The sequence below is a fragment of the Melanerpes formicivorus genome, unplaced genomic scaffold (genome assembly GCF_026170545.1).
Source record: "Melanerpes formicivorus ecotype bairdi unplaced genomic scaffold, bMelFor1.0.p_v2 SCAF_162, whole genome shotgun sequence".
Taxonomy (NCBI): Eukaryota; Metazoa; Chordata; class Aves; order Piciformes; family Picidae; genus Melanerpes; species Melanerpes formicivorus.
In genome coordinates this window covers 203,053-223,574 of record NW_027142514.1, presented here as the reverse complement: position 1 = coordinate 223,574, position 20,522 = coordinate 203,053, and the positions used below count along the sequence as shown (strand labels likewise).

General features: G+C 47.3%; 1 protein-coding gene across 1 annotated transcript in view; it reads right to left on the bottom strand.

Annotated features, from left to right (window-relative positions):
* CACNA1B (calcium voltage-gated channel subunit alpha1 B) overlaps nucleotides 1-20,522 on the bottom strand; it is a gene marked incomplete at its 5' end in the record, with an annotated part of 276,768 nt that overhangs the window by 61,248 nt on the left and 194,998 nt on the right. The window contains 3 exon segments of the mRNA XM_068168969.1: nucleotides 1,892-2,008; nucleotides 18,963-19,046; nucleotides 20,145-20,255. Of these exon segments, the coding sequence (XP_068025070.1) occupies nucleotides 1,892-2,008; nucleotides 18,963-19,046; nucleotides 20,145-20,255 (312 nt within the window).

Below are 20,522 nucleotides of genomic sequence, written 5' to 3'. Positions count from 1 at the left end.
CTGTCTGCACAGGTTCTTCTTAACTTGTTTAGCTTAACTTTCTGAACAAATCCTTTCCAACTTAACTTTCTGATCAAGTCCTCTCCAAGCTGTTTAACTTTCTGCACAGGCCCCTTTGAACTTATTTATCTTAACTTTCTGATCAAGTCCTTTCCAACTGGTTGAGCTTTCTGCACAAGTCCTTTCCAACTTGTTTATCTTAACCTTCTGATCAAGTCCTTTCCAACTTGTTTAGCTTTCTGATCAAGTCCTTTCCAATTGGTTTAACTCTCTGCACAAGTTCCTTTTAACTCATTTATCTTAACTTTCTGATCAAGTCCTTTCCAACTGGTTGAGCTTTCTGCACAAGTTCCTTTTACCTTGTTTATCTTAACTTTCTGATCAAATCCTTTCCAAATGGTTTAGCTTCCTGCACAAGTCCTTTTTAGCTTATTTATCTTAACTTTCTGATCAAGTCCTTTCCAACTTGTTTAACTTTCTGATCAAGTCCTTTCCAATTGGTTTAGCTTTCTGCACAAGTCCTTTTTAACTTATTGATCTTCACTTTCTGATCAAGTCATTTCCAACTTGTTTAACTGTCTGCACAAATTCATCTTAACTTATTTATCTTAACTTTCTGATCAAGTCCTTTCCAACTTAACTTTCTGATCAAGTCCTTTCCAACTTGTTTAACTTTCTAATCAAGTCCTTTCCAACTGGTTGAGCTTTCTGCACCAGACCTTTCCAACTTGTTTATCTTAACTTTCTGATCAAGTCCTCTCCAGCTGGTTGAGCTTTCTGCCCAAGTCCTTCCCAACTTGTTTATCTTAACTTTCTGATCAAGTCCTTTTCCAACTTGTTCAACTGTCTGCACAAGTTCCCTTTAACTCATTTATCTTCACTTTCTGATCAAGCCCTTTCCAAGTTGTTTAAGTTTCTGATCGAGTCCTTTCCAATTGGTTTAGCTTTCTGCACAAGTCCTATTTAACTTATTTATCTTCACTTTCTGATCAAGTCCTTTCCAACTGGTTTAACTGTCTGAACAAGTTCCTTTTAAGTTGTTTATCTTAACTTTCTGATCAAGTCCTTTCCAACTGGTTTAGCTTCCTGCACAAGTCCTTTTTAGCTTATTTATCTTAACTTTCTGATCAAGTCCTTTCCAAGTTGTTCAACTTTCTGATCAAGTCCTTTCCAACTTGTTTAACTTTCTCCACAAGTCCTTTTTAACTTATCTTTCTGATCAAGTCCTTTCCAACTGGTTTAACTGTCTGAACAAGTTCCTTTTAACTTGTTTATCTTAACTTTCTGATCAAGTCCTTTCCAACTGGTTGAGCTTTCTGCACAAGTCCTTTCCAACTTGTTCAACTGTCTGCACAAGTCCTTTCCAACTTGTTTATCTTAACTTTCTAATCAAGTGCTTTCCAACTTGTTCTACTGTCTGCACAAGTCCTTTCCAACTTGTTTATCTTAACATTCTGATCAAGTCCTTTCCAACTGGTTTAACTCTCTGCACAAGTTCCTTTTAACTCATTTATCTTAACTTTCTGATCAAGTCCTTTCCAATTGGTTTAGCTTTCTGCACAAGTCCTTTTTAACTTATTTATCTTCACTTTCTGATCAAGTCCCTTCCAACCGGTTTAGCTGGCTGCACAACCCCGTTCTAACTCATTTGTTTTAGCTCTCCAAATGCTGCACAAGAGCAAATCCTTAGCGGGGCACTGAAAAAAAGAGAGGCAAAGGTTAATTTTTGCCCTGGGCTCCGAGAGAGGCAGGCAGGCAGGCAGGCATCAGGATCTTACCCTTAACGCGACACCTCGGCAAGGGGAAGCTCTTTGCTACGCAGTGGAGGCCGCCGCCGGCGCGCCGAGCGTTCCCCTCTCTCCACCTCTCCTCCCGGCCGCCCGCCACTCACCTTGAAGGACTGCACAAAGGTCCAGAGCAAGATGCGGATTGTGTAGCCCTGGCGGAGGAGCTTGATAAGCCTGGCTGCCCTGAAGAGCCTCAGGAAGCTGAGGTTGATGAAGTTGTCCTGCGGAGAGTAAAGGTTTTGTGTCCTTCAGGCATGAAGGCGATCCGAAACCACAGCCCGCAAGAAAGAAATTAAAATTACCAGCTCCACGATCTAAGCAGCAAATCGGCCACCAGAAAACCTTCCAAAAGAAACATTCGTCAGTGCAGATCACTCCACATGCAGCAAGTATGAGAAAACCCCTCTCCACAAGAGCCCCTCCCCTCTGCTACTGGGGTCAACGAGAGAAAAAGGGGGGGGGGATAAAAAAGGCCCTTGCGGCGCTGTCCGTTTGGAGGTCTTGGGTTGGTTTGGTTGTTGGTTGGTTTGCTTGTTCTTTGGTTTGATTGATTCTTGGCTTCGATTGATTCTGTTGATTGCTCTTTTGTTTGATTGATCTTTTGTTTGATTGCTCTTTTGTTTGAGTGTAATTTTGTTTGATTGATTCTTTTGATTGATTATTTTGTGATTGATTCTTTTGTTTGATTGATACTTTTGTTTGATTCTTTTGATTGATTCTTTTGTTTGATTGATTCTTTTGATTGATTATTTTGTTTGATTGATTCTTTTGATTGATTGATTCTTTTGATTGACTGTTCTTTTGATTTATTATTTTGATTGTTCTTTTCATTGATTCTTTTGTTTGATTGATTATTCTGATTGATTATTTTGTTTGATTGGTTCTTTTGATTGATTGATTCTTTTGTTTGATTGCTCTTTTGATTGATTTTTTGTCTGATTATTTTGTGTGATTGATTATTTTGTCTGATTGATTCTTTTGTTTGATTGATTCTTTTGATTGATTCTTTTGATTGTCCATTTGATTGATTATTTTGATTGTTCTTTTGATTGATTCTTTTGTCTGATTATTTTGTGTGATTGATACTTTTATTATTTTGATTGATTCTTTTGTTTGATTGATTCTTTTGATTGGTTCTTTTGTTTGATTATTTGTTTGATTTTTCTTTTGATTGATTATTTTGATTTATTCTTTTGTTTGACTGATTCTTTTGTTTGATTGCTCTTTTGTTTGATTATTTTGTCTGCTCTTTTGTTTGATTGATTATTTTGTTCATTTTGTTTGATTGTGCTTTTGATTGTTCTTTTGTTTGATTGATTACTTTGACTGTTTTGTTTGATTGTTCTTTTGTTTGGTCTCTTGTTTGATTGATTCTTTTGATTGTTCTTTTGTTTGATTATTTTGTTTGATTGATTATTTTGTTTGGTTGTTCTGTTGATTGTTCTTGTGTTTGATTGATTCTTTTGTCTGATTGGCCTTTTGATTGCTCTTTTATTTGATTGTTCTTTTATTTGATTGTTCTTTTGTTTGATTTATTCTTTTGTTTTATTTATTCCTTTGTTTGATTTATTCTTTTGTTTGATTGCCCTTTTTTATTGTTGTTTTGTTTGATTGGTTCTGTTTGGGGTTTCCCCTTTTGATTAAAGCAGGGAGAAGCCCTGGTGCCACACAATCATTTAATACAGAATGAGCCTTAGCCAGCTCCTGTTGTAGAAAGAGCTGAACTCCAGCCAAGGCTGGGTGGGCAAAAAGTTGAGTAACAAAGAGAGGCATTGTCCAGTGATGATTAAAACACCCTGGAAGGAATGAGGATGCTTTCTAAGCTGGAGGTTTTAAACCTCTGGAGCACAAGGTGTGACTGCACAGGCTCAGTCAAGGAGGAGTGGCACCAGCAAGACTGCTTGGAAGAAGGCTCAACGTCAGCGAATCAATCAGAGAGGCTCAGCAGCAGGAGGGGGCCTTAGGAACCTGCTGATTGTTTTAGTCATCATTCAATGTGCCTTTGCAGGTGGATCAAAGAACTGCTGGAGGCAGATTCTGATTTCCAGTGGTTTTGGTTGATTCTCCCCACCCCATACCCTTTGTTTGGGGTTGGGTTTGGGGTTTTTATTTTGTCTTCAGGGAAAAGAGGTTTCTTGCCCCAATGAGCTAATCTAGAGAGGGTTCTTTCCAAAACAAAACATGCAGAAGCCAGATCCCTCTTGCCCTCCTGTTTTTAAGGAGAGGGAAAAAAATAGAGCCTCCCCTATTCCACAGGGATTCTGAGCCACTGATTTGTGAATCTCTGGTCCCAGCCACGTAGGTGACTGAGTGAGGTAAAGAGAGACTGCATCCCGCTTTAAACTGTCCAGCAGCAGAGCAGAAAATACAATCATGAGGAGCTCTTGTTGGTAAAGAAGAGCAGGAAAGGTCTTTGCTTTGTAATATTCTTTGACTAGAAGGCACCCAGTCATATTAAAGTGACCCACATTTCTTGCTCATTTGGCTGCAGAGCTCATCCTGAATTTAGGGGAGGGGGGTTGGGGGGTGGGGGGCTTGTTGGATCTCTCGATTTCTTTCAATGCCAGCTCAGTTTTTGGGGCCATTAGCAATTGCATTCCACCAATCCCATCAAAAGAGTTCAAGAAATCAGTCCCAGGCATGCACTCAGTTTTCTCTCATGTTAAAAACAAACAAACAAAACCCCACCAAAATAAAACCAAAACAAAACCAAAAAAACCCAAAGGCAAGCAGCTCAGAGTTAGGCACAGAGCATATCTCAGGCTCAGTCCTCAAATAAAGAGAAAAGAGAAAAGCACAGAAATGTTCAATGAAAGAGCAGACAGCGCTGAGCTCATTCCAGTCAGCCACAGAGAGCAGCTCTGGCAGGCCAAGCACAAGCAAGGATTCCCCTGGGCTGGGCAAGGTTTGGGAAGCAGGTGCTAAAAACCCCCTGGTGCAGCTCTCAGCACCACCAGGCTCCTTTTTCACCTCACCTCTGTGCCCTTCATAAAATCCCAGCTCAACTCACCTGGGTGGGTCAGGGCCAGGGGGCAAGAGGCAGCCCACGGCCGGATGAGAGGATCCCATCACTACCTGGTCCGTAGTAACCTGGGTCCCTGTGCTGGCTGCTAACACCTCTGCAGGGTACTGCAGGGCAGAGCTTTAACCCAGAGCCCATTTTAACCAGGGAAAGTCTCCCCACCAGTGGGAACAGGTTCAGACCTCAGGTGTAATGTTTGTGGCACTTGGGCACCAGGCTGGGAAGCCTGACAAATGGTTACCTTCAAGCCAGATCTTGTCCTTGCACCAACCTAACCAAGGAGACAAGCAGTGCTGCAGGATCCAGCCCCCTGGGGATGAACCTGGCCTGTCTCCCTCTTCCCACCTTACTGCAGCCTGACAGCAAGGACATGGCTTTGGTCAGACCTTGCTCTGATCTCCAGAGCTGATGTGATGCATGATGACTGCTTTGATCTGGCCTGACTGCAAGGTCCCATTGAGCACAGGCTGTCCCTGGGGCTTTCCATGGGATAGTTTGTACATGTGCAGTGTGAAATTGGGGGTCAGAACTCTGCACTTCTGTCTATAACCCAGCCCCAACTCCTTAAGATTTGACCCTCCCTGTTGGAATCAGGTGCTGCCATGCCCTAAAGGGCAGGGAAGGGCTCAGCTCATGAGGAATCCCTTTTACAAGGGCTTTGTGGAGATAGGATGGGAGAGAATGGATAGAAGCTTGAGGAGGGGAGATTTAGCCTGAAGATTAGGCAGAAATTCTTCAGAGGGAGGGTGGTGAATCAGGAGCAGATTGCCCATGGTAGTTGTGGATGCTGCCTACCTGGAGGTGATCAAGGCCAGGTTGGATGAGGCCTTGAGCAAACTGGGCTGGTGGGAGGTGTCCCTGCCCATGGCAGGGGGTTAGAGCTAGATGATCTTTAGGGTCCCTTCCAACCCAAAACAATCTCAGAAGCTAGGACTCCCTCCCAGCCCAGGGAAGTCCCCTGTCACCAGCACTTGCATGCCCTTGGAAGGACATTCTCTGTGCTGCTCCTAGGGAAGCCAAATTACACACGGCCCAGGAGGAGGGGGGAAGGGCTCCACGTGTGTAACCCCCAGCACAGCACAGAGAAAACCTGCCCTTCAACACCTCAGCTGTCCAGGCAGCTGCTGGAATTGCATGCAGCTAAAGGGGAGACTCCACACTGCAGTATTTCTGGTGTAGGACAGTGGTTTGCATCGCTTCTCCTCCAGCCTAGCCACCTCTGCAGCATGGCACAGGGAGAACCATGGCCTGGGCTATCAAGCTCTTGCATTCCAGGTTTCTGTTTGCTTTGCTGTTGCACAGGTGCTGAAGGCTGGCTGGTGCTCACAAGAGGCTTTCTGATTTGATCATCTTCCTGAGGACCAGCAGATGATCTCTGACAAACCTTTCCTCCAGGCCTGACAATGTTTTCCTCAAAGAGGGAACTCTGGAACTGAAGGCACCCAGACACCCACCCAGCCCTGGGGGGCTGGGAGCAGCCACAGTTTCCCACCACAGGAACATGACCAAAGTTCAAGTCAAGTGATGCACCCTGGCTTGAATCCAGAACAGTGTGACCAGCAGGCTCAGGGAAGTGCTTGTCCTTCTGTTCTGGGCACTGCTGAGGCCACACCTTGAGTCCTGCATTCAGTTTTGGGGCCCTTGCTCCAAGAAGGACATTGAGGAGCTGGAGTGGGTCCAGACAAAGGCAACAAAGCTGAGGAAGGGTCTGGAGAGCAGGTTTGGTGAGGAGCAGCTGAGGAAACTGGGGGTGTTTAGTGTGGAGAAAAAGAGGCTGAGGGGAGACCTTCTGGCTCTCTACAATTCCCTGAAAGGAGGTTGGAACCAAGTGCGTGTTGGTCTCTTCTCCCAAGGAACAAGTGACAAGATGAGAAGAAATGTCCTCAAGTTGCAAGAGAGGAGGTTTAGGTTGGATATGAGAAGAAACCTCTTCACTGACAGGGCTCTAAAATGCTGGAACAGGCTACCCAGGATGCTTTCCATACTGGCAAGTAGAGGAGCCATTGCCCAGACCTCTTCCTCCAATATCTTCAGCAGCAGGGTGGTTTCCTCCTCAACACAGGAGCTCTTCTGCACATCAGTGGCAGAGCAGCAGCTGGGTGGGTTTGGTGCTTTGGATTTTTGAAGCTGAAGTGGCAATACGAGAGGCTTATGCCGTGTCTGGAGGTGCCCTGCAGGATTTGGGGAAGGAGGTTATGTTATGCTGCTACAAAGTATTACTTTGGCCAGATGCTGAGCTCTTCATCCCTGGCTGCTTCCTGCAGTCCAGTTGCAGAACACCACAAGGAAACTTGAAACTTCAGATTCCTGTCCTCAGAATCAGAGCTGCAATGAGCTGTGGGAAGAGAAATCCAAGCAAGGCAGGAATGGGAGCATTCAGGAAGCTTTGGAAGTTCTCTTCATCTGACATCATGAAGAGCCAGCCTGAGGAACTGGTTGTGTTCCCATTGCAATGTCCAAGTTCCTGACTCCTGCACAGGATCTTGGCTACAAAGCATTACTTTGGCCAGATGCTGAGCTCTTCATCCCTGGCTGCTTCCTGCAGCCCGGTTGCAGAACACCACAAGGAACCTTGAAACTTCAGATTCCTGTCCTCAGAACAAAGGACTCACCCAGAGCTGCTAAGAGCTGCGTGAAGAGAAATCCAACCAAGGCAAGAATGGGAGCATTCAGGAAGCTCTCTTCATCTGACATCAAGAAGGACCAGCCTGAGGAACTGCTGTCAAGGAACTGGTTGTGTTCCCTTTCAGGTGTCCAAGTTCCTGACTCTTGCACAGGATCTTGGCTACAAAGCATTACTTTGGCCAGATGCTGAGCTCTTCATCCCTGGCTGCTTCCTGCAGCCCAGTTGCAGAACACTACAAGGAACCTTGAAACTTCAGATTCCTGTCCTCAGAACAAAGGACTCACCCACAGCTGCTAAGAGCTGTGGGAAGACAAAACCAAGCAAGGCAGGGATGGGAGCATTCAGGAAGCTTTGGAAGCTCTCTTCATCTGACATCAAGAAGAACCAGCCTGAGGAACTGCTGTCTTCCCATTGCAATGTCCAAGTTCCTGATTCTTGCACAGAATCTTGGCTTCCTCTGAAGCATGGGGACAGCCCTTGATGATTTGAAGAGGCTGAAGATTTTTGCCACATTTGCCTGTGCCTTGGGGACTCTGCCATCACAGGCATGGCTTATCACATTACCACATCCTATCACATCATACAACACCACATCTCATCATATCCCTTCACCCTGAGCCAGCAACACTGGGAAAACTGATTGCATGATGTCTGTGGTGCCCAGATCTCTCCTTCTTCACTGTTACCTTCCAACTTTGGGGTTTCTGTTGCAGAATCACAGAATGGGAAGGCCTGAAAGGCACCTCTGGAGATCATCAAGTCCAATCTTCCTGCCAGAGCAGGATCACCTGGGGCAGTTCAGACAGGGACACATCCATGTGGAGCTTGAAAGGCTCTAGAGAAGAAGATTCCACTGTAGGTTCCCAGCAGCAGCAGGAGGAGAAGGAAGAGCGTGGCTCCTGAGGACAACTTCTTGTTCCAAAGGTCTAACTTAGATGTCAAGTGATAGAAAGAGCTGCACCTCTGACCACAGAGACTGCAAACCTAACAAACAACAGCCTGAGCATTCAAACCTTTGAACTGCAGGATGGGCAGAGGCAAGGCCATAATTTGGCCAAATGGAGGTAAACTGAGGGGGTTTGGTCTATTTTCCTGTGAGCAGCTGATGCCACAGCACAGAGGTGCAGAAAGTGAAATCTCCAGAGACATCCTCACTGCTTGGAGCTGCATTTCCATAGCTGAAGTGGACCCACAGGAAGGCTGAGGAGGGACAGTTTAGAAGGGCCTGTAGTGGTAGGGCAAGGAGCAGTGGTTTGAAACTGCAGCAGGGGAGATTTAGGTTGGACATCAGGAGGAAGTTCTGCACAGTGAGGGTGGTGAAATACTGGAACAGGTTTTCCAGAGATATGGTTGAGGTCCCATCCCTGGAGACATTCAAGACCAGGTTTGATGTGGACTCTGGGCAGCCTGATCCAGTTGGAGGTGTCCCTGCTGAATGCTTGGCGCTTGGGCAAGATGACCTTCGAGGCTCCCTTCCAGCCTGCTGCAATCTGTGTCAACCTGCAAGGCTTCCAGCTGCAGGGGCACACACAGAGGACTCCCTTCTCAAGACTGCCCCTGGCAAACATTTCATTTTCACACTGCCCTCCTCTTCTTTGCTGCTTCCTAGCAGAAACCCTCTCCTGTGACCCTCCATGAAGAGTGCACGGAGCTTACTTGTGGCCTGTGGTGAAGACTCACCCTTAACAGCAGCTGTGCAACAGGAAATCCAGATGTTAGGCCAGATGCAAGAGCTGTTAGCAGGTGGCCAAGCAAGAATTTTTGATAGGCTCATGGTCTCCTTTATCAACCAGAATCAACATAATTAACAATGGGAGAATATAGATATTTCTAGCCTGCATTTTTTCTTTACTCATCCTCTTTTGCTTGATTTATGATTTATGATATACAAAAGCCAACAGTTCCAAAAGCATCATTGGAATTAGGCACTGAATTGCCAGGGGGATCTGGTCCCCCACCCTGGGTGTTAGCCCTGTCCATTACCCATTTCTCTTGAGTTGTTTGGGTTTGGACTCTGTGCCCACTGTGGTGGCAAAATGCTTCTGCATGGTGGTTTCATAAAGGGTTTTTCAAGAGTGGAATAAAAACCACTCTGCCTTACAAGATCTCTTTTGGTTTGAGGGAAGCAAGGCTGTGATCACTGCAAGAAGCATTTTTGGCCTTCCAGCAGAATGTAAACCGTGGGCTTAAAATCCCTCTGAGGCTCTTAAGTGTTCTGCTTCCCTCTGCAGAAAGCTCCAAGCATCTCATCAGGAAGGAAAAACCCACCCAGTTTCTGAGAGCTGAGCTCTCACAGCATGAAGGGATTCTCCCAGCCAGCCAATCTTCTCTACTCCAGACCATCCAGAAGCATCTTTCCCTCCTATCCTCATCCAAATCCTTCTCTTTATTCCCCCACCACAAATAAAGCAAGTGGCAGTCTCCCCTTTATCACTGGAGGTGTAACAGACAGCAGAGAACAGGCAATTGGTGACTGGGGTTGCCTCAAGTCACCAATTAGCCAAGGGGAAGAAGGTGCAGAACAGAAGCCACATTTGGAGGCACACTGCAGTGAGGCTTTTGTTGCTGTTGTTGTTGTGGTGGTGGTGGTTGGTGGTTTGTTGTGGTGTTGGTTTTTGGTTCCCCACCAGTGCAAATAGGAAAAACCTCATCAAACGAAAAGACAAAGCCCAAACAACAAAAAAAAAAAGAGAGAGAGAAGGACAAACACCAAAACAAAGGAGAGGAAAAAGTCAAAGCAAAAAAAAAACAAAACCCAACAAAACAAAGAGAAGGAAAATCAAAACAAAAGGAAGAGGAATGGAACAAAACTAAGAGGGGGGAGGAAAAAAAGGGAAAGAGTTGGAAAAAGAATTGTTTAAATTCAATGAAACCAACCGTGTCCTACGTGGGATGTTGCCGGGGTGGATATTTTGCCAGGTTATTGACAGTATTTGGGGTTGGGTTGGGTTGGTTGGTATTTTTTTTTAGGGTGATTTGGGTTGGTTTTGGGGTTTTGGTGGTGGTGGTTGGTTGGTTGGTTGGGTTGGTTTGGAGCAGCAGGTGCACGACACACAGACGGAGGCATGGTGTTCGCGGTGGGTGTTGGTTGGATGGCGGTGAGTCAGCAGGTAGAGAAGGGAAAGAAAAGGACAAAACAGGGAAAGAAAAGGACAAAACAGGGGGGAAGAAAAGGACAAAACAGGGAAACAAGAAAAAAAAGGGGGAGGGGAAACCAAGAAGGAAAGAAGGGGGGGGGGGGGGGGGGAAGAGAACGAAACAGGGAAACAAAAGAACAAAACAGAGAATCAAAAGAACAAAACAGAGAATCAAAAGAACAAAACAGAGAAACAAAAAGGAGGAGGGGACAAGAAGAAAAGAAGGGGGAAAAGAACAAACGAGGGAAACAAAAGAACAAAACAGATAATCAAAAGAACAAAACAAACAAAAAGGAGGGGGAGGAACAAGAAAAAAAGAAGGTGAAAAAGAACAAAAGAGGGAAACAAAAGAACAAAACAAACAAAAAGGGGAAGGGAAACAAGAGGAAAAGAAGGGAGGAAAAAAAGAACAAAAGAGGGAATCAAAAGAACAAATCAGAGAAACAAAAGAACAAAACAGAGAAACAAAAAGGAGGGAGGGGGGAACCAAGAAAAAAAGAAGGGGGAAAAAAAAGAACAAAACAGAGAAACAAAAAGGAGAGGAAAAGGGGGAAAAAAGAAGAAGAAAAAAAGAACAGAGCAGGGAAAGAAAAAGGGGGAAAAAACAAGGGGGGGAAGAAGGAAAAAAGAGTAAGACAGGGAAATAGAAAGCAATAAAAACAAGGAAAAAAGAAGGAAAAAGAACAAAACGGGGAAAAAAGGGGGGGGAAGGAAGAAAAAAGAAGGAAAAAAGAGCAAAATAGGGAAAGAAAAAGGGGGAAAAAACAAGGAAAAAAGGAAGGAAAAAAGAAGGCAAAAAAGAAGAAAAAAAGAAGGAAAAAAGAACAAAACAGGGAAAGAAAAAGGGAAAAAACAAGGAAAAAGAAGGAAAGAAAGAAGAAAAAAGAAGGAAAAAGGAACAAAACAGGGAAAGAAAAAGGGGGAAAACAAGGAAAAAAGAAGGAAAAAAAGAAGAAAAAAGAAGGAAAAAGGAACAAAACAGGGAAAGAAAAAGGGGGGAAAACAAGGGGGGAAAAAGAAGAAAAAAAATAAAACAGGGAAATAAAAAGAGACAAAAACAAGGGAAAAAAAGAAGAAAAAAGAACAAAACGGGGGGGGGAGGGCAGGGGGAAGAAGAAAAAAGAAGGAAAAAAAAAAGAACAAAACAGGGAAGAAAAAGGGGGAAAAAAGAAGAAAAAAAAGAAGAAAAAAGAAGGAAAAGAAGAACAAAACAGGGAAAGAAAAAGGGGGAAAAAAGAAGGGAAAAAAGAAGGAAAAAAGAACAAAACAGGGACAGAAAAAGGGAAAAAAGGCAAGAAAAAAGAATGTAAAAAAGAACAAAACAGGGAAAGGAAAAGGGGAAAAAATAAGGAAAAAGAAAAAGAAGGAAAAGAAGAACAAAAAGGGAAGGGAAGGAAAAAAAACAGGGAAAAAAAGAAAAGAAAGGAAAAAAAGAGAGAAAATGAGTAATCAGGACAAGCCAAAAAAGGAAACTCTGAAAATTTCACTGGAAAAAAACCTCTTTGGACTTACTGGGGAGGAAGGGATTGGGGGGGAAAGGGAGAGGAAAGGGTTTGGGAAGGAGGGAGGGAAGGAGGGAGGGAGGGGAAGAGTTAATTTCTGCTAACTCTATCAACTCAAACCCAAAACAGATCCCGAGCTCCTCAGGGTAACACAGACAGTGCAAGGAAGTGATTTGCATTTGGGAGGGCAATGCAAATTGGGGGAGACAGGTCACAAACACTTTCCAGTATGAGCTTGGGGGTTGTGGTTTGGTGATTTGGGGTTGGTGGTGTGGGTTTTTTTTTTTTTATCTTCCCAGGCATTAAAAGCTCGATGGCAGATTGCCACTCGGCCTCCCCAAGGCCAGCTGTGTCCCCCAGGGACACCTTGTGCTTCATGCCACCTCAATCAGTGAGAGGGGAGAGGGGTGGGGGTGAAAAACCAGACAGATGTGGGTTGGGTTGGGTTGGGTTGGGTTGGGCTTTTTTCTTTTGCCTAAGAAGATAAAAAAAAAATAGAGAGAGAGAGAGATATTGCACTGCATTCACAAAGTAAATTACATATGACATGATTAGAAAATCAAATCAAAGCAATTCACACTTTTCTTTTCCTTTTTATCTTCACTTGACAGTGGGTTAAATGTATCCCAAGGCAACAAGGCTGGTGGAAGCCAAGCCTCTCAAGATGAGGCCACCCAGGTGAGCAGGTTGGTTTGGCTTGGAGAACACCCAGAGCTGCACAATAGAGCCATGGGGAGAAGGGGTTGGTGCTGCTGCAGCAGCTGTTTGTGAGCCTGGTCTCAGAGCCTTACCCAGAAGGTGCCCTCCCTCCACAGGGAGCTGGAGGGCTTCAAGGGTGGCTGTCGTGGGGAGAGATGTAGATTGCTGGTGGGGTTTGTGCTGTGGCTGTCACCTGGGCTTGCCATCTTGAGAAACCCTGCTGTGTCAGGGGGTAATTACTGGGTTCAGTGGCCTGGGAAGGACTAATGGGGGCTGCCCATCAGCAGAGGAGAGGCTTGAGCAGGGGAAGGCAAGTGGAGAAGAGGGCATCTGCTGTGGGGGTCCCAGCTTTGAGCTGTGATGGGCACAGCTCTGCTCTTCCCTTTGGTCGTAACACAGTGCTGGGAGCTGCTGCCCCCATGGTCAAGCACCAAGGCAGAGCTGAAGTGGGTTCAGCACTAGCTGTGGAGTTCTGTGCAGAGTGGATGCTCACCTCAAGCCTTAGCTAGGACTCTACCCTACCTGGAAATAGAGAAGGCAAAGAGTGGTTGGGCAGAGGCAGAGGGATTGAAGACTTGAGGCCACAAGCCTGATCTGTGCCCTGCAGGTGAGGCACCCACAGGTCCTCACCTTGCTCCCTGCTGTCTGCAGGCAGCATCCTCACCATCACTGCCTTGGCTCTGTCAGCCCTTGGCTACACTTGGGTCAGTTGGTTCCAAATACCAGGAGGATTTCAGTGGCTTCAAGGGGAGTTGCACCAACCAAAATAGCAGGTTATCTATTACAGAGGAGGTTTAAAGTGTAACTCTCCCAGGGTGCACAAGCACTGTCCAGGATTTACAAGCACTGTGCCACTTTCCAGGCAGCAAAACAGTTCCTGGCTACTGCCAGGCAGTTTGGGGACTCCTTGGGTTTCCCCTGACATTCACTGGGTTAGAATCAATGTGCTCCAACCAACCAAATGGGACTGGAGCAGAGCTCTGGACCCTTCTGCTGATTTTCCACCCTACATGCCACAGGCTGCCCTCAGGACAGGAATGAGAGGAAGGCTCACAGCAGTGGTGGAGATCCTGGTGCAAGACCACCTCCAGCACATGCCAGTGGCTGAAGCAGGATGAACTTTCCCCCATCCTGACAGCTGCTGTTATTTGCTGCCAGTAACAAACCTGTTCCAAACACCACCCTTGGGGCCTCACTGCTAACTCCCACTCAGGTCATGAAGCAGTGATCCCAAGACCTGTACACCACTGTGACAACTTCAAGCTCCTAACACCTCCCTCTGCAAGCTCGGCACCATGCCTTTGAGCTCCCAGCCCACTCTCCCTGGCTGAGGCTGCAGGATGGATGTGTGAGTCTCAGGGCTGCATCCAGGGGTGGCTGCAGAAGCTGTTCCACCAGGATGAGTGTGCAGCAGTGGCCTGGAGATATCAAGAGAGGAGCTGGCTGAAAGCAGCTTTGAAAAACAAGTCTAGCAAGAAGATGGGGAGGACCTCTTTGCACCCTCTGTCTGCCAAGGAAAATGTGGAAAGGAGATGTGATGGCTCCAGAGAAATGCTGCAGAAAAGATCTTAGAGCAGAGCTGAAAGGGATGGGAGATGGATGGACTGAGGCAGGGGAGCAGAGGCTGGAGTGGAGCTGGGGGATGTACAGCTTCTGCACTGAGGACAAGTTTGTGAGAAGCTTTGTGTTGCACACACAGCCAGGGAAGCTGTTGAACTGCATCAGAAAGTCCTCTTTAAGATTCCATTAATGGATCTAGTTACTCACAAAGCAGAAGCCTCTCCATTAACACCTGGGAGGATGATGGAACAGGGTAGAGGTGCTAGCAGCTCAACCCTGCTGGACCTTGCTGGCTGGTTTTAGAGGTAATTCATACTCCTCTGCAGAGGCATCTCCAAATTGCTGCTGTCTGTGATGCTGGAATCCAGAGCAGCTGCTGTGGAAGGGAGGGTGATGGCAGCACTGCAGCTCTCCTGAGCTCACTGCATCACTTCCTGCCAGCTCACACAAGGTATTTGGGAGAACATTTTCTCTCTGGCCCAAAGATCAGGAGAAGGATGGGGAATCTCTGCCTACACACTGCCTCTCCTACCCTTCAGAGCTGGCCAGCAGGGCCAAGGGGCAGCTGCTGCTAGCAAAGAGCTGAAGATGGGCACACACAGCCCCAGAGCTTCTCTAGCTTTGTCTTAGCTCCAGTGACATAGCAGAGCCCAACCTGACCAGTCCACAGCCAGTTCTCCAGGAGCCAGACATCCTTGCCAAGGAGCTGGAGGGAGAGGCTGGCAGAGCAGAGATCCTCCCTGCCACACAGCAAATGGGCAGCACTGATGGCTGCTTGCTGCCTGCAGAATACCTGTAGAGGGCAGGAATTCAATTAAGGAGACTGTGGGCTTGGTGTTGTGAAGGAGACATCTACTTGAAGGAGAAGATACCAAGATCTCCTCTGCTATGCTCTGCTGAGACTCCACCTGCAGTGCTGGGGCCAGCTCTGGAGCCCTCAGCACAGGAGAGAAATGAAGCTGTTGGAGCAGGGCCAGAGGAGGCCACAGCAGTGCTGGCAGGGCTGGAAGCCCTCTGCTGTGAGGCCAGGCTGAGAGAGTTGGGGTTGTGCAGCCTGGAGAAGAGAAGGCTCCAGAGAGACCTCCTGGTGGCCTTGCAGCGTTTCAAGGGCTGATGAGAAAGCTGAGGACAGAGTTTTGAGCAGGGCTGTTGTGACAGGACAAGAGGTGATGGTTTGAAACTAAAAGAGGGAGATTCAGGCTAGAGAAAAGACAGACATCTTTGAGGTCTTTTCCAACCTTATTGATGCTATGATTCTATGACATCTCTCCTGTGAAGAAGGACTGAGGGAACTGGGGCTGTTTAGTCTGGAGAAGAGAAGGCTGAGAGGAGATTTGATCCATGTCTATAAACACCTGAGGCTGCCTAGCTGCAGATGTCCCTGCAGGCTGCAGGGAGGTTGGGCTAGAAGATGTTGAAAGGTCTCTTTCAACCCAAACCAGTCTGATTCTGTGACTCTCACAGAGACCACAGGCTCCCTTACCACGTGGAGCTGGCTGTGCTGCCTCCTCCCAGCAAAAGTGGCTGAAGGAGGGGTGGGGGAGAAGGGTCAGGCTCTGTTTGTGGCTGACTTCCAAATGTTACCAGGAATTTCCAGATCAAGGCAAAAGGTTGGGTGCCTGAGCCTGGCAAGAACATGTGCCCCAGGGCAGAGGGCTGGAGGCAAGCACCCAGCACCTGCCCACAACACAATGAATCACCTAAGCCCTCAGAGAAGGGACTCTCAGACCTTGTGCTTGGTCAGGGTATCTTCACCCTGGCTGCAAGCCCTGCACTTGCAAACAGAAGGCAATCCAAAATCTCCAAGCTAGGGTTCACCAGCTCTTAAAATGAACATGACCTGTGTGGGGAGCAAAACTTGGGGGCTTTGTGTGGTTTGGTGGTGGTTTTGTTTTCACACCCAGGAGGCCAATGCCTGATGGGATTTTGTGTTGGAAACAGTAAGGTGGCCTTCACCACCAGCTGCATGTCCTGTAAGGAAGCCTGGGAGCACAGTTCTGAGCACACACACACACACACACACCAGGTCTATAAGTAAATCCCAGAGACTGAGAAGAGAAATTACAGTCAAGTTCACATTCCTCACACAGAGGTAGAGCATCAACAGCTAAAACATGCACTGGGAGAGGAGCAGTTTGGAACCTGGATGCTACCAGGATGTCAAGGCCTCAGTTAGACATTTGCTGCCCTTCATTGGCTGCCCCTATGGAAAAATCCTCTGGAATTTAATGGCAAACTTCATGTCATCTACAGGACTCGTTTGCAGGGAGACTGTTGAGATTGTAGGGCTGGCCAGCTTGTGCCAGGGAAGGTTAAGGTTGGAGATGAGGAAACAATTCTTTGCTGCAGGAGTGGGCAGGGATTGGCAGAGGCTGCCCAGGGAGGTGGTGGAGTCCCCAGCCCTGGAGGTGTTCCAGAAATGTGTGGCCATGGCACTTGGGGCCAGGGTTTAGTGGCCATGGTGGGGTTGGGTTGAGGGTTGGACTGGATGACCTTAGAGGGCTTTTCCAACCTTAATGATTCTATGATTCATAGAGAGGTATGGGTTGGAAGGGACCTTGAAGACCAGCCTTTTCCAACCAAAGCCACTCTATGATTCCATGGCTATGAAAAGTTTCTTCCCAGCAAGGGTCCTCAGGCACTGGCTGCCCAGGCAGGTGCTGGAGTCACCATCCCTGGAGGTGTTCAAGAAACCTGTGGGGATGGCACCTGGGGACATGGTTTGCTGGTCACAGTAGTTGGGTTATGGTTGGACTGAATGATCTCAAAGGTCTTTTCCAACCTTAATGATTCTATGAAGCTGTTTTAATAATCACCCCACAAAGCTTTTGTGCAGGTGACACAAATTCATTCTGTTCCCCCAGGGTGAAGAGGCTTTGGCAGTTGCTGTGTCCCCATCACCTCTCCCTTTCTCACTCCTCTTACCACATTCCCTCTGCTCCATGACCAAGCTTGGGTAGGAGCTTCAGGGGACAGATTTGTGTGTGTGCCTTGCAAGGCACCTTGCATTATGTGCAAGAATCACTTGATTCTCCTTAATGGGGGAGAATCACTTCATTCTCCTGGCTCTGGCCAGCCTGATCTAGTGTGGAGTGTCCCTGCCCATGGCAGGGGGGTTGGAACTGGATGATCCCTGTGGTCCCTTCCAACCCTGACTGATTCTATGATACTATGATAGTGTCAGGTCATAGAGCAAGAGGAAATGGCCTCAGGTTGCACCAGGGAAGGTTTAGTTTGGACATTAGGAAAACTTTCTTCACTGCAAGAGCGGTCAGGGATTGGAACAGGCTGCCCAGGGAGGTGGTGGAGTCATCATCCCTTTAGGTGTTCAAAACATGTGTGGCCATGGCACTTGGGGACATGGTTTAGTGGCCATGGTGGTGGTGTTGGGTTGATGGTTGGGCTGGAAGATAGAATAGAATAGAATAGAATAGAATAGAATAGAATAGAATAGAATAGAATAGAATAGAATAGAATAGAATAGAGTAGAGTAGAGTAGATAGGATAGGATAGGATAGGATAGGATAGGATAGGATAGGATAGGATAGGATAGGATAGGATGGGATGGGATGGGGTGGGGTGGGGTGGGGTGGGATGGGGTGGGATGGAATGGAATGGAATAGAATAGAATAGAATAGAATAGAGTAGAGTAGAGTAGAATAGATAGGATAGGATAGGATAGGATAGGATAGGATAGGATAGGATAGGATAGGATAGGATAGGATAGGATAGGATAGGATAGGATGGGATGGGATGGGATGGGATGGGGTGGGATGGGATGGGATGGGATGGGATGGGATGGAATGGGATGGGATGGGATGGAATAGAATAGAATAGAATAGAATAGAATAGAATAGAATAGAATAGAATAGAATAGAATAGAATAGAGTAGGATAGGATAGGATAGGAGAGGATAGGGTAGGATAGGATAGGGTAGGATAGGGTAGGATAGGATAGGATGGAATGGAATGGAATGGAATGGAATAGAATAGAATAGAATAGAGTAGAATAGAATAGGGTAGGATAGGGTAGGATAGAATAGAATAGACCAGGTTGGAAGAGACCTTCAAGATCATCATGTCCAACCCATCAACCAATCCAACCCACCTAAACAACTAACCCATGGCACCAAGCACCCCATCAAGTCTCCTCCTAAACACCTCCAATGATGGTGAGTCCACCACCCTCCCAGGCAGCCCATTCCAATGGGAATCACTCTCTCTGTATAGAACTTAAGATCCTAGAGGGCTTTTCCAACCTGAATAGTTCTGACTCTCTGTACCAGCTGCCTGCAGCAGAACCCTTTGGAGCTCTTCCCTCTATTAAATTCAACAGGATTTTTCCATTAATAAGCAAGTGCAGCTCAGGGGCAGAGCTGGTGGCTGAAGGAGGAGGAGAGCTTCTTGTCTCCTGGCACAGTCGCCGGGGGGGGCTCTCGTTCTCATCACAGCTTTGTGCCTGGAACTCTTAGGGGCAGGTAGCCGTAGCCCTCGTGGAAACAGGCTGCCAGCTCAGCCCAGGACAGCATCAAGGAGGAGTCCCAGAGGTGGCTTTAAAGAATGAGGCTGGTGGGGAGGAAGGGCAGCATCTTGGCCGGGGAAATGAAGGCAGGAGAGCGGAGGTACTTACCGCAATCTCTGTTACTAAAATATCAGTAATACTTCCCAGCACTGTGACAAAGTCAAAGACATTCCAGGCATCCCGGAAATAGTTCTGCCAAAAACACACACAAGGGGCACAGGAGGGGCCAGGGGTTATTTGCCTTGCACAACACAGCCTTGCCTGCCTTCCTTCCTTTCTTCCTTTGCTTGGCTTTAAATGCAGCTCGTGCAACAGCAGCTCGGAAGCACCGGCGCGGAGCAGGGCTTGGCCTGCTGGAAAGCAGCTCCATGGAGAGAGACCCTGGAGCCCTAGTGGGCAGTGAGTTATCCCTGGGACAGCACTGTGCCCTCACAGCCAAGAAGGCAAATCATCTCGTGGGGTGCATCAAGCACAGTGTCCCCAGCAGGTCAAGGGAGGCTCTCTTCCCACCCCTTGCTCTGCCCTGGTGAGACCACATCTGTGTCCAGTCTGGGACTCCTCAGTTAGAGAGAGAGAGGGATCTGCTGGAGAGAGGCCAACAGAGGGTGGGAGGATGGTCTGGGGACATGAACATCTCTCACAGCCAAGAAGGCCAATGATCTCCTGGGGTGCATCAAGAAATGTGTCCCCAGCAGGTCAAGGGAGGCTCTCTTCCCTCCTCTGCCCTAGTGAGACCACACCTGCAATGTTGTGTCCAGTCTGGGGCTCCTCAGCTAGAGAGAGAGACAGGGATCTGCTGGAGAGAGGCCAACAGAGGGTGGGAGGATGGTCTGGGGACTTGAACATCTCTGCTATGAAGAAAGTCTAAGAGGCCTGGGGCTGTTTAGTCTGGAGAAGAGAAGGCTGAAAGGGGATCTGATCAATATCTATCAATAGCTGAGGGGTGAGGGGCATGATGAAGCTGCCAGGCTCTCTTCAGTGGTGCCCAGTGATAGGCCAAGGAAAAAGGGCTATAAGCTGGAACACAGGAGGTTCCCCCTCAACATGAGGAGAAACTTTACTGTGAGGGTGCTGGAGCCCCGGAGCAGGCTGCCCAGAGAAGCTGTGGAGTCTCTTTCCCTGGAGACTTTCAAGAGCCATCTGGACACATTCCTGTGTGACCTGCCCTGGGTGATGCTGCTTTGGCAGAGGGGTTGGACTCATTGATCTCTAGAGGTCCCTTCCAACCCCTACCATTCCATGATTCTGTGACCGTGGAGAGGAATGAGTGGGCATAAGGAAGGCACGTACCAGCACACCAAAGGCAATGATCTTCAGCACACACTCCATGGAAAACATGGATGTAAACACAATGTTCAGGCATTTCAACATCTCTTCATATGCTTCTGGAGCATCATAGAACTAAATCAGGATGGGAGAAAGGCTGTTACTGGAAGATCACTTACAGAATGAAACCTTCCCAGTTGCCTTGCCTGACTGCAAGGCTCTTGCCCCTTTTAGTGCCAGATGGCACTAAGCATGGCTTGGGGTTACAGTGTGGCCATTCATGCCCCTCCAGAAGCACCCCATTGTCTGTGTGCTGGCTTAATGGGGTAGCTGGGGGAGGCTGTGGCTGGTGTACACCTCCCTGGAAGCACAGCATGGGCCAGGAGGGAGGAAGGGCACTTT